At 56.2% G+C, this 11,237-nt stretch overlaps 1 protein-coding gene across 1 annotated transcript in view; it reads right to left on the bottom strand.

Moving 5' to 3' along the window:
* Window positions 1-589: 589 nt before the first annotated feature.
* The window catches only part of LOC103671935 (kelch-like protein 29), a 59,912-nt gene continuing 49,264 nt past the window's right edge, over window positions 590-11,237 (bottom strand). The window contains exons 7-12 of the mRNA XM_040623118.1: window positions 9,351-9,549; window positions 9,024-9,206; window positions 8,637-8,817; window positions 3,358-3,551; window positions 2,847-2,991; window positions 590-782 (exon numbers count right to left, since the gene is read on the bottom strand). Of these exons, the coding sequence (XP_040479052.1) occupies window positions 590-782; window positions 2,847-2,991; window positions 3,358-3,551; window positions 8,637-8,817; window positions 9,024-9,206; window positions 9,351-9,549 (1,095 nt within the window). The remainder of the gene's footprint in view (window positions 783-2,846; window positions 2,992-3,357; window positions 3,552-8,636; window positions 8,818-9,023; window positions 9,207-9,350; window positions 9,550-11,237) is intronic.

Below are 11,237 nucleotides of genomic sequence, written 5' to 3'. Positions count from 1 at the left end.
TGCACGGCCTTGGCTGCCCCTGCACGGCCGCTCCAGCCACGTCTGGCTCGGCACGGGTGGCTGGATCTCTCTTTGGCCCGGGGGGACCAGGAGCCTCCTGGGCCTTGTGCCGCACACAGTATTGTCCCTTTGCTTCTCTCGGCCACTGAAAAGTGTAGATTGGTTAAAAACGAAAGTAGGAATCAAAGTGATAAGGACACTTTGATCTTATTCCAAGAGAGCCTGACACCTAGTATTGTCATAGGATAACTGATCTATGGTTGTTTAGGGATCAAGCTTGCTCTGCGGGAAGGAAAAATCAGCTTCTCTCTCCCAGTTGAAAAATATGTGAAACTCTATTGCACCGGGCAGAGCGAGCGCCTCCATTCAGAGCAAGTGCCTTTGCAGGAGCCCCCAGGCCCGGCTGCTCGGATGGTTGTGGTTCCTGCCGCTTGGAGCGCTATGCCCCCGTTTCCCCCAAAGGCGAGGATGATTTTCTACATTCAATGTAGAGAGTATTCAAAATGTTTAGCGCAGTGATTCCCTTGATTGTGTCTATCAGCCTCTTACTGGTGTTGCTGAACATCCATCATTGTGAGTAGCGGCTGCCTCACCAGGCTTGTCCAGTCTCAATATATTTCTTTATCACGACGCAGCCGTGTCTGAAAACGGGGCAGGGCATGTGGGGTAGTAGGGTCCACGTGTTGGTCGTGGGCTCGTAGGCTTCCATGTTGCCCAGGGCAGGCCCCTCACTGCTGACAATGCCTCCGGTGGCATAAATCTTGCCGTCAAGCACCACAGCGCTGTCAGGGGAAGCGGGGACAGAATTAGCCACTTCACTTCCACCTTGGGCCTGGAGGCGGATTCTTAATACCCTGTCCCGGGGCAAGCTGCCTCTCTCCCTTTGCAGAAGGCCTAGGGGCCCTCACTGCTTTCCTCCGTCCTGTAACCCAAGCTGGTTTAAGAAGAACACCTCTCCTCTAGGGCCCGTCGGGATGCCGTGTGTCTACCGCCCCTGGCGCTGTGGGGGACACTGCAGACTGGGCATCCCAGGGCCTGCCGCACCGCCGAGAGATGACGGGGGAACGGCCTCGTGTGTGGGCCCTCGAATCCGTTCATGGAGCATCATGTCGTGTTGCCCATATGGAGGCTTCTTACCGCTCCGATCGGGCAGAGAACACGGCTCGCAAGGATGGTGGCGGACAGGACCTTAAGGAGCTACATCATAACTGAACACGGACTTCCTGACGGGGACATTCACCCTTGCCCAGGCGCTCAGACTCCAGGCTCCCTGCTGTGACGGCTGAGCACAAGTGACCTGGTGCCGCTGCCCGCTCGTGACTGCCAGGGCCCGGCGGCCTCTCGGCAGGGCTGTTACCATGGCAGCCCAGGACGCCTTCCGTCCCATGCGCCCCGGGCTCGGTCCTGTTGTCTCAGTCAGCTGTTGCCATGGCCAGAGCACCACGTCCTGCGCCTGTCTGCTCTTCCTGTCTCCCTGCATCTCAGCTGCCCCGTCCCACGCGCTGCCAGATCCACGCGTCCCGCCCCAGTTTCTCCCTCCTGTCAGCTAACAGCCCCGTCTTCTTGACTGGCCCCTGCCACTGAGCAAATATCCTTGCAAAGTCACCCACCTCTTTCCGAAATTCTGAGCCTGGAATGGAACGCGGCAGTCTAGACAGCTTACCTGAAGTTTCCAGCCTCCTCCCCTGCTGTTGCATGCCACCTGGGGCCCTCAGATTGCTCCCTGGGTGGCACATCTTTCCCCTGCTTGTCTTGCAAGACCCAGCTTACAGCTCCTCACAGGCAGGAAGTCTTTCTGTGCCCACTTTTAGTCTCCGACGAGGCACGGAAGTCCTTGAGATTGGTGCTCAATCTCCAGCTGTCTTTATTGCGGACAGTGTAGTCCGAGTGGCTTGCACACTGCCACTATTTGGAGTATGTAAGGCCCAAGAATTGTAGAAGCTTCACGCTAATAGGAACTTAGTGGGTATCTAGTCCAACTGCCTGCTTCATCAATAGGAGAAGTGCCCCAGAGAGTGGAAGTTGCTCGTCCAAGGTCATAGGACAGCTTAGTAGTACATTACAGCTTTTCTAGCTTTGCTGCACCGACAGTGGGTGCTCGGACTGAGGACTCGGCGATTACCTCTGCGTGGGTGCAAGATGTCTTCAGGAAAGATCTGCTATACACATATTGAAAATGGGGTTTCTGGGACCCCTTCTTATTTCCTTAATCCTCTTAGTCTGGGAAGGGATGGGGCTAGAAGAGCAAGGTCTGCTGTCTCACTGCCCAAGGTGGTTCATTTTTCTGGGCCACAGGGCCAGGCAGACTGGGAACCAAGCCACACCCTGACCTCTACCCCTCTCTTCCCGTGGTGGTTGGTCTGCGTGTGTTTCTGCCCCGTCAGCTTTGAGACTCCAAGGCAGCTGTGCCTTGTACCGCTCCCTGGATCAGGTGGTCAGAACATCCCTTGAAAAGCCACTTGTCCCATGTAAGGTCTTGCACAGACACGGCCTGGCACTACCTCCCCTTTGTGAGGGGGCAGGTGGTCCTGGGGGAGAGCTGTCCTCATAGCACTGCCGTCACCTATCCCCAGAGAAGCACCTGGGTGCCTGTACGAAGCCCTCCATTCCTGGCTTGGAGATGGGTCAGCTGAAGCCACAGAGTCGGGCTTGTGGGCCACGGGCTGCCCCTGGGCCCTTCCCATTCTGCCCTGGCCCTCGTGTCCACACCTGTGCTTGGGCAGGGGGCTGCTCTGGCGCTGGGAGTGGCTCTGGTCATTATCGTGATCGTGCTCAAACCTCTCCTGTCGTCTTTCCCTCCCTGCCCTCCTCCTTCCCAGCCCGAGCTGAACGACCGCGGCCCTCACCTGCAGAACTGGCGAGAGTGATTCATGTTCGGGCCTGCCTTAATGTTCCCTTTCTCGGGGTCGTAGATGGTGGTAGCTCTGGCATACGCCCCACCCAGGATGAAAACAAAGCCATTGAGGGTGACGGCCGGAGCGTACTTGTTGTCTGTGAGGAGAGCAGGGCAGGCAGGTCAGAGCCTGTCTTCCGGGCCGCCCCCTCCCCACCCTTTCCTTCGCCAGTGGGCCCTCCGGAGGACGGACTCTGGCAGGACCTCCAATGTCACCGGTTAACCCGAGGACGAGGCCCGGGGTCAGGAGGCACCTGGCATGCGGACGAGCGGGCCCTTCGTCCCGCTGTGGGGTCTGCGGCTCTGCCTGGCCTGGGGGCTTGCCCCCCCCCCCAGCCCCCGGACTTGGGTCTGCAGAGCCACTGGGCTTAGCTGGCCCTCTGGGCTTGGGATGCTGACACAAGGCAAACAATGAGGAGGGGATGCTGCCCTGGCCCCAGGCTGAGCGGAGAGCTGGTGCTCACCAATCATCGGGGACTCGATAAAGCTCCATGTGTTGGTCTGTGGAACGTAAGACTGTAGGACCCCCGCAGCTCTGCCTGCCTCGTTCACGCCACCAAACACGTAGATCTTGCCGCCACACACCGTGGCTGCTGCGGAGTGCACTGCCTTGGGTAGAGGGGCCACAGCCTCCCATTGGTTGGTAATGGTGTCGTACCTGTCGAGAGAGGAGAAAAAGAGCCCAACGTCAACAGTGGGCCTTGTGCAGGGCAGGGATGATGACCAAGGCAGCGGACGTTGGGGGGCACCAACCTCTGCTTCCTGCCCTTGGCATCACTGGCATAGCCCAAGATCACACACAGCTGGGGGCACTTGGAATGGGTCACCCAAGGTCACCTAGGATCTGGCCCAAACTGGCCCTCTCAGCCTTCCTCCTGAACCTCCGTGGGCTCTTTTTGCCTGTCTCGACCTCTATGCTCACACAGGGCTTCCCAGCTTCTAGGCCCCTTCATCCTTCTCTATCCAGCTCCTTATACCCTTTGCCCAACAGTGCCGCACTGAGCATCTCCTGTACAGCCAGGCTCTGGGCTGGAAACGGGAAACGGGGGGCTGGACCAGGGAAGGACAAGAGGAAGTGGGAACAGAAGGCAAGGTGAACGGATGGGGTTCAGTCGTTAACTGATATTGTCACTAAGGCAGGCAGTTACCTAGGATGACTCAGGGTCTCAGGCGTGGGAAATTGGCGGGAGGGGGCACTACTCAGGGGACAGGGAATTGAGGTTGGGGAGTTTGGAGGAAAGAGATGATTTCAGTTTTATTCACGGGGAGTTTAAAGCACCTGTGGGTAACGAGCTGGGGATGTGAGGGGGAGAGTTGGTGGCAGGCAGCGTTCGTATTCAGCTCTGGGATCACTGGCACAGAGCCGGCAACTGAAGGGAGTTCACATGCAGCGTGTGGACAAGAATAAGGCTGAGGACACTGGGCGAAATCCGGCCTTTAAGAGGGGAGCTGAGGGGGTCCTTGGAAGACAGCTCCGTGGGTGGGGGATGTGGTGAGAGGTCAAGAAGCCCCAAACAGGTTCCTGGAGGGCTTGTCAAGGGTACTTTAAGTGGAATGGGAGGTGCAGAGCTATTTGTGTATTGAGGAGTGAATGGGAAGGAAGGCAGTGGCCACGACAGGTAGAAATTTCTCTGGGGCGAAGCTTAGCTGGGAAAAGGGGCAGAGAAGGTGGAACCTAGAAAGGCATATGGAACTAAGAGAGGGCTTTCATTGGTGGCATGCTGATAAATGTTTAGAAACAAGCTCCCCAGGGAAAAAGTCCTGCTATGTAGCACTTGCTGATTTCTGTGATGTGAATCCTCTCGGCTGATTTCAAGCTACCAATGGAACATGGCTGAACGTGGCACTGGGAAGAGACGCACGGCAGCATAGTGACAGTATCCCCACCATATACGTAGCAGACACGTCTGGCCTCCAGAGCATAGATAGCACAGAATAGAGTAAAAAAAAAAAAAAAGGTAGTGATGAGTTTTGAGTATGGATTATCTTCGTTTTTAATATAATTTATTTAGTTCTAAGTTTGTAGGATTTAATTTTTACTAATACCTGTAACTATCAACAGGCTTGCAGAGTTCCTGAAGGTACTCTCAGGAGCCAGTATGAACGAGCTCCAGCACACCGTGGTTTTGTTTTAATTTTAGGGGGACAAGTTTACTTGTGTTTACACGCTGATAGGAAGGAGCCCAAATGGATAAGGAAAGATTAAATACAGATGAAAGAGAGAGGAGAGCTGATAAAGGGAGGCTCTTGGGGGGGGGGGATGTAGGCTGGATCCAGAGTGGAGAGGGAAGTGGTGTCCATGCGGGCAGGAGAGAGGAGGACAGGATGGCGTGAGGGTCAGTTCATACGCAGGAGTGATGGCAGGGAGAGGAGAGAGTTCTTGACGAATGGAGCCACCTGATCTGTGAAGCAGGAGGCAGCATTGGCAGGATATTGGCATCCATAGGATAAGAGCCTTGCTGGGGGAGGAGGAGATGAGGAACACGTGCTCTTGACAGCAGGCGAAACTGTGGACAAGGGCCCTGCAGCATGAAGGGCCCTGTAGACGTCGGAGGGCTTCAGTCTGTAGTGGGGCCAATCTACAAGATGGTGGGATTTTCTCCACCAGCGTTCAGCCCCCTGGAGGTAGGCACGGAGAAGGGGCAGAGTCACAGGATTGAACAGATCTGCGGTGTATGTATTGCAGGACAAAGTAAGAGCATAGAGAGGTGATGGAATGTGAGTACCAGACAAAGCGGGGACAAAAGTGACAACAGGAAGCAGCTGAGAGGGGCAGACTTGGGATCAAGCAGACTGGCCAAGAAATTGTGATATCTGAGGTCGCCCTGGGCAGCTTTTGGGTCTCCGTTCTCAGTGTCCCGGTCAATTGTTCCTGCGGGGCTGCTCTCACCAGCACTCACTCTGGACCTTCCACTTGGTGGCCCATCTCCTGCTCACCACATGGCTTGTTCACCTGTTCTGGACCCGAGGGGGCCTCCACTGTGGGCTGGGTTTTTGCCAGCACTCCTTTCCTGGGAAGCACGTGGGGCCCGCTTTTTCCCATGAGGCTCCTTGGGGCACGAGGCATAACAAGGTCACGGCTTAGTGATCCCGAAGATGGCCTCTCCCAGCCGGTGCCCCAGGCTCTGAGACAGGGATGAGGGGACAGTGGTGAGATGCCCAGCTCTGTGCCTGCGAAGACTCAGGATTTGAGAAGAGGCTGAAGTACCTTACAGGGCAGCAGGAGCTGATTCAATTAAGCCCCAGACGAATGATATGTGGCTAATAGGCAATGGAATAAGTGTCTTTTTGGACAGTGTCAGAAGTTCAGGTATCTGTTTTTTAAGCCAATATGGCAGGGATCCAAAGAGCTCCTGCAGAAGGAGCTGGGTGACAGTGGAAGATTATGTGGCTGTTAGTCTTCAGGCTTTCTCGGTATAATGGCACATTCCGCCAAATGCGAATTTCCCGAGAGCTTGTTATTCCAGGTGGCTGATTGCCAAGCCACAAGCCCTCCGTCAGCTCAATCTGTCAGCCTCCTGCTTGAGAAGGATATGCTAATGACATGCAAATGACCCTGTGGAGTGAGGCACTCTGCTATCATTTATCCGGTAACCACAGCTCGTGCAATATATTGCTATGAAGTATTAGACCCAGTTATTTATATAATGATATAATACAGGTTTGTCTATTGCACTGTTGTTTTAATCTATAATTATATAATCTTGCTCTATTCCTGTAATACAGTAATGTAATATAATTATAATGTACCATATATCTCATTCATTATCAATGTAAGAGCAATTTGTTCCATTAGTGCTTCCTGGGGAACAAAGCACCCTCGTGTCTGTCCCCATTACACTGACCTTCTTGTCACCCTGAATTCTCATCATTGCCACCATGTGGCACAGAATTTACTTGCCCAAAGGGGCTCCAGCTATGTTCCTCGGGAAGCAGTGGGCATCCCCTCTGCCTGCATCCTCCACCCCACCTGTGTGCACACCACCCAGAGGTCTTCGGGTCTGAGTTCTGTCCCTGCAAGGACAGCCGCCAGGTGCCAGAGGGCTGAGGAAGGGCTTAGGGCACCTTGTCCTGGATGGCTCCCCCATCTATTGAGGTTCCCGGGGTGGTCTTGCTCACACAGTGCCCTAGCTGATATTTCTTACTGGAACAAAGGCCCAGCCCCCCAGGGAAGGCCAGTAGAGGCTGCTACCGGGCCTTGGAGAATTGATCCCGAGCCGAAGGGGAGCGGAGCTTGTCTCCCCTCTTGGTGCATTTGATCCTCGAACATATCCCTGTATTTATCAACAAGTATAAGTTTGCAAAATGAGTAATCAGCATCTTAGCAGATTAAAAATAGCTGACAAAAGCAAGACAGGATGACAGATCTAGCTCAGTTTACTCCTACATAGAAAACGTCTCCTTTTTCATGTGTTTATTATTGGATGACAAACGGCTGGAAGCTGGTGCTTCTGGAAGCCCTGGGACGTGAGAGCCGTGCAGTGGGCCCCACGGAAGGCTGTCGGCATCAGGGCTGACCCAGGCTCAGCAGCAGTGTTAATATCCTCATAATCACACAGGGATTCCCCATTAACTCCAAATCAATATGACAATTAAATGTCGTTACTGAGCCATCTCTGGGCTCCACTTGGGGGAGTTAAAAGCCCACAGTGAACATCCAGAGCTTGTCTCACTCTGAAACTATCTTTGCTGTAACATTTGTCAAGTGTCCAATTAGCCACTGAGGGAAAAATACAAATTGAGGGGTACGTGTGGGTCCACAGGCAAAATGCTGTCACACGGGAAGATGCGCTTTCCGTGACAGCTGATGACGTGGGCCAAGGGCGGTGGGCAAGCAGGAGGCGAGGACGTGGAGAAAGGGCTCTGGTGATCTTAGCTGTGGCCTCCCAGGTTGGGACTTGGGGCCAGCTCAGCCTAACTTGCCGCTCTTGGGGGCACGAGTTTCTCCAAAAGCGGGACTACTCTGAGGCCTCCCCAGCTTTTGCTGCTGACTCACGAGCCTTCCTGAGTTCTTTCCATGGCTCCTCCCCCAGGTGTCCGTTCTGGGCAAGAATGGTCTCCAGCTCAAAGGGAAAGATGGAGTATTTGCACCCTGAGAAGTGCCCGCCTCAGCCTGTGCCCCTCCTGCCTATGCCCGATCCCTACACTCTGTGTGGCCAGTTGTCAATGGGCCTCAGCGAGGAAGCCAACCTGGGACTTCCAGCAGAGGGCAGGCTCACGCACACGGTTCTCCAGCCCATGGCTTTGTTTCCGCTTCTGGAGAATTCCAGATGGTTGGCCAGACCTGCATGCAGTGACCATTCCCCGTGTTGCAAGAGGGAAGAAGGGGCTCCCCGGTGTGGAGCCTTCAAGCTCGGTAGGGACGTGGAGGCACAGTCAGGGATGTGACACCCATCTGGGCCATCAGTTGCAGACTTGCCCTACAGCCCCCGCAAGTCTCTGGGCTGGGAATTCCAGTCCCAGGGCGCCTCCTAACTGCCTGGTCAGGCCAGCCAAGCCCACAGTGGGTCTCATGCCTCCAGCTTGTCTGACCCATGAATGGGACAAGAGTGCCCCACCTCGGGTGGGGCAGCTCTCATCCTTCCTGCTGCCCTCTCCCCATCCTCAGTCCTCACTCTTTGCTGTGTTTGAAGAGCCTGCAACTACCGCCTTACAAATGTCCTGTCTCGGCTTGGCCTCAGCTGGGTTGGGGCTGGGTGGGAGGAGCAACATGCTATTAGCTTTTGTGACGTGACTTCATTACCTCTCCACGTGGTCCACGTTGCCTGCCACGCCAAGTCCCCCGAGGGTGTAAATCTTCCCGTCGTAGACGAGGCTGTTGTGCCGACAGCGGGGGACCGTCATTCTGGAGACAAGGTTCCAGTTATCGAGCAGGGACATGTAGCACCAGACATCGGCCAGCGTCACCCCCGATTCCATGCCACCTGTAGGCGGTACGGGAGGTCCAGAGAGCAGGCGGGGAGTAAGGAAGGGCCCACGGCCGCACCGGCCCAGCCCCAGGGGCAGGAAGAGAAGGTTTCACCTGCAAAGTGGACCTTTCTGGGCCTTGGCTTTCCTTAGCCCTGGTGTGGGAAGAGGAGTCCCTAGGAAGTCTGTGCCCAGTCCCCAGTCCCGCCCCGAGGGGCCTCACCTGAGAGGTAGATGTTGTCCCCGGCACTCACTACGCTGAAGAACTCTCGGTCGTAGAAAGGCAGCGAGGCCAGGGGGTACCACTTGTTGTTCTGCGGGTTCCAGCAGGTGACGGCCACCAGGGAGCGCTGCGTCATCCCCACCATCTGCCGGCCCCCAACCAAGACGATGACCTCTGCCACACCTGCGGGGGCACAGATGTCCAGCCGTTGGACACAGCCCCACACTGTCGGCCTCCGTGCCAGTGCCTCTCGCTGGGGGGACTGCCCAGAGTCGGCCGACCCCATGGCACCTGCATTTGGGGAGCTCGGGGCCCGGCCCTCAATACCTGCTGAGAGGCGGGGCCGGGTTCGGGGCGTCTGCATCTCCTGGCGGGCGTGGGGCAGCATGTGGTAGCGTTTGGCTTCGTTGACCAGGTCCCGACACGCTTCTGACGACTTGATCAGTTCCTCGTTGTCCACCACGTTGAGCAGATAGCTGGGGTGGATGAAGGGGAGGCGGACCACGGCCAGGAGCTCCGCGGCGTACTGCGGGGTCAGGGAGACACAGGGTAGATGGGATTATGCAGACGGAGCCACGTCTGGCCGGTGGTACTGACGAGAAAGGGAGGACGGGTGTGGTGCTGCACGACACGGGCAACTCCAGTCCGCATTTGGCTTGCGAGTGTAGACACGGCTCACCCCGGCCTAGACAGTGATAGTGGGGGCTCCCCTCAGCCAGAGGCGAGGAATGGGGGAGGTCGGGTGTGCCGCACCTGACCCTGGGGCGAACCATCCACCTGTCTCTGGCACCTCATTCCTGCCTCCTCCCAGGTCCTGGGCCTCGGCTTCACCCTAGGCTGTGGGGGGATGGAAATGAGAGTCCTGAGCCCTGACAAGGTGTATGTGGGGCAGGAAGTCAGGAACAGGTGGGAGGGCCCAGGGAGGCCGATAGTGACCACGAGGCCTGCAAGTCACACCCGTCAGCCCACGTCTCCCCAATACCTACAACACCCTTGGGTGGCATCCCACAGCCTCAGACTGGCACCTGGACCCTCTCACCTGCACTGAAGGCTTTTCATGAAGTGACTTGAATCCCCTCCTGCCTGGCAAACTCTTCGCTCGCCACTCGGCTTTGGTCTCATGCAACAAATGGTCGGTGACATTCCTAACTGTGGGAACGTCAGTGAGACCTGTAAGCCCCAGTCTCTGAGCGTCACATGCACGCAGTAAAATGGCAGGTGGGGGAGGATCCATTAGTAGAAGGTGCTAGTAGGGCCCCGAGGAGGAGTCTGGTTAGGAGTTTTGGGGGTGCAGGACAGGAGGCTTCCTGGAGTACATGCCGTCTGAGCTGGGTACGGAAGGACTGCAGATTTCTCCAGGCCTCAGGAGGAGAGGAGGGAGGAAGCCTGAAGCACATGCGGAGACATCGGAGTGTGAAGGAGAAAGGAGCAGCTGGGGAATTCTTTGGAACTTATTCTTGTTGGGTGCAAAAGGTCTTTGTTGGGGGGTGAGGTGGACAGGGGAAATGACACTGGGGAGGTGAAGGAGACCACAGCCTGACTGCCCCGTGCCTTGCCTGCCAGGGCTGGCGTGGTGTTTCCCACAGGGTGTGTGACAGCGCTCACGAGAGGCTTTAAACAAAGAAATGACACGATTGAATGTGTTCTTTAGGAAGACTGCTAGCTCGGGCTGCAGGGTGGGAATGAATTTGGAGTGGAGAAGACAGAAGGCAGGGCAACCACTCGGGAGACCACCTCAGCAATGCTGGTGAGATTAGGGGCCTGAATGGGGAGGGAAAGGCGGCCCTTCGAGGAGGCAATAAGGAGGCAAAGTGACAGCAGCGCACGGCCCAATGGACGTGGCAGGGATGGGAGGCATCTAGGCTTCTGTTTCGGGTAATGGGCAGACTGAAGGAAGGAACACAGATGTGTAGCTTTGGGGGTGTATGAATTAGAGCGGCTTGGGGGACCTTGGCCACAGGTGTGCAGTAGACAATCGAAGACAAGGTCTGGGCCAGAGACACAGATTTGGCGGCTATGGTGGATGGTAGTCACCATTACAGCTGCCCAACCTGACTGCCTCCTCCCCATCTGATCAGAGGACCCTCTTCTCTTGGGCTCAGTGGCTGGGCCAGGGTAGAGAGCCCCACGCTGCTGATCCCAGCGCCTGGCCCATCCCCCTCCCTCCCTTGTGCCCCTTCTTGCTCCCCATGCAATGAAGTACCCTTGTCATTT

Source organism: Ursus maritimus, unplaced genomic scaffold (assembly GCF_017311325.1).
Source record: "Ursus maritimus isolate PB19 unplaced genomic scaffold, ASM1731132v1 scaffold_6, whole genome shotgun sequence".
In the NCBI taxonomy this organism is placed as follows: domain Eukaryota; kingdom Metazoa; phylum Chordata; class Mammalia; order Carnivora; family Ursidae; genus Ursus; species Ursus maritimus.
The sequence above is the reverse complement of the archived record's forward strand: the minus strand, read 5'-3'. Positions and strand labels throughout refer to the sequence as shown.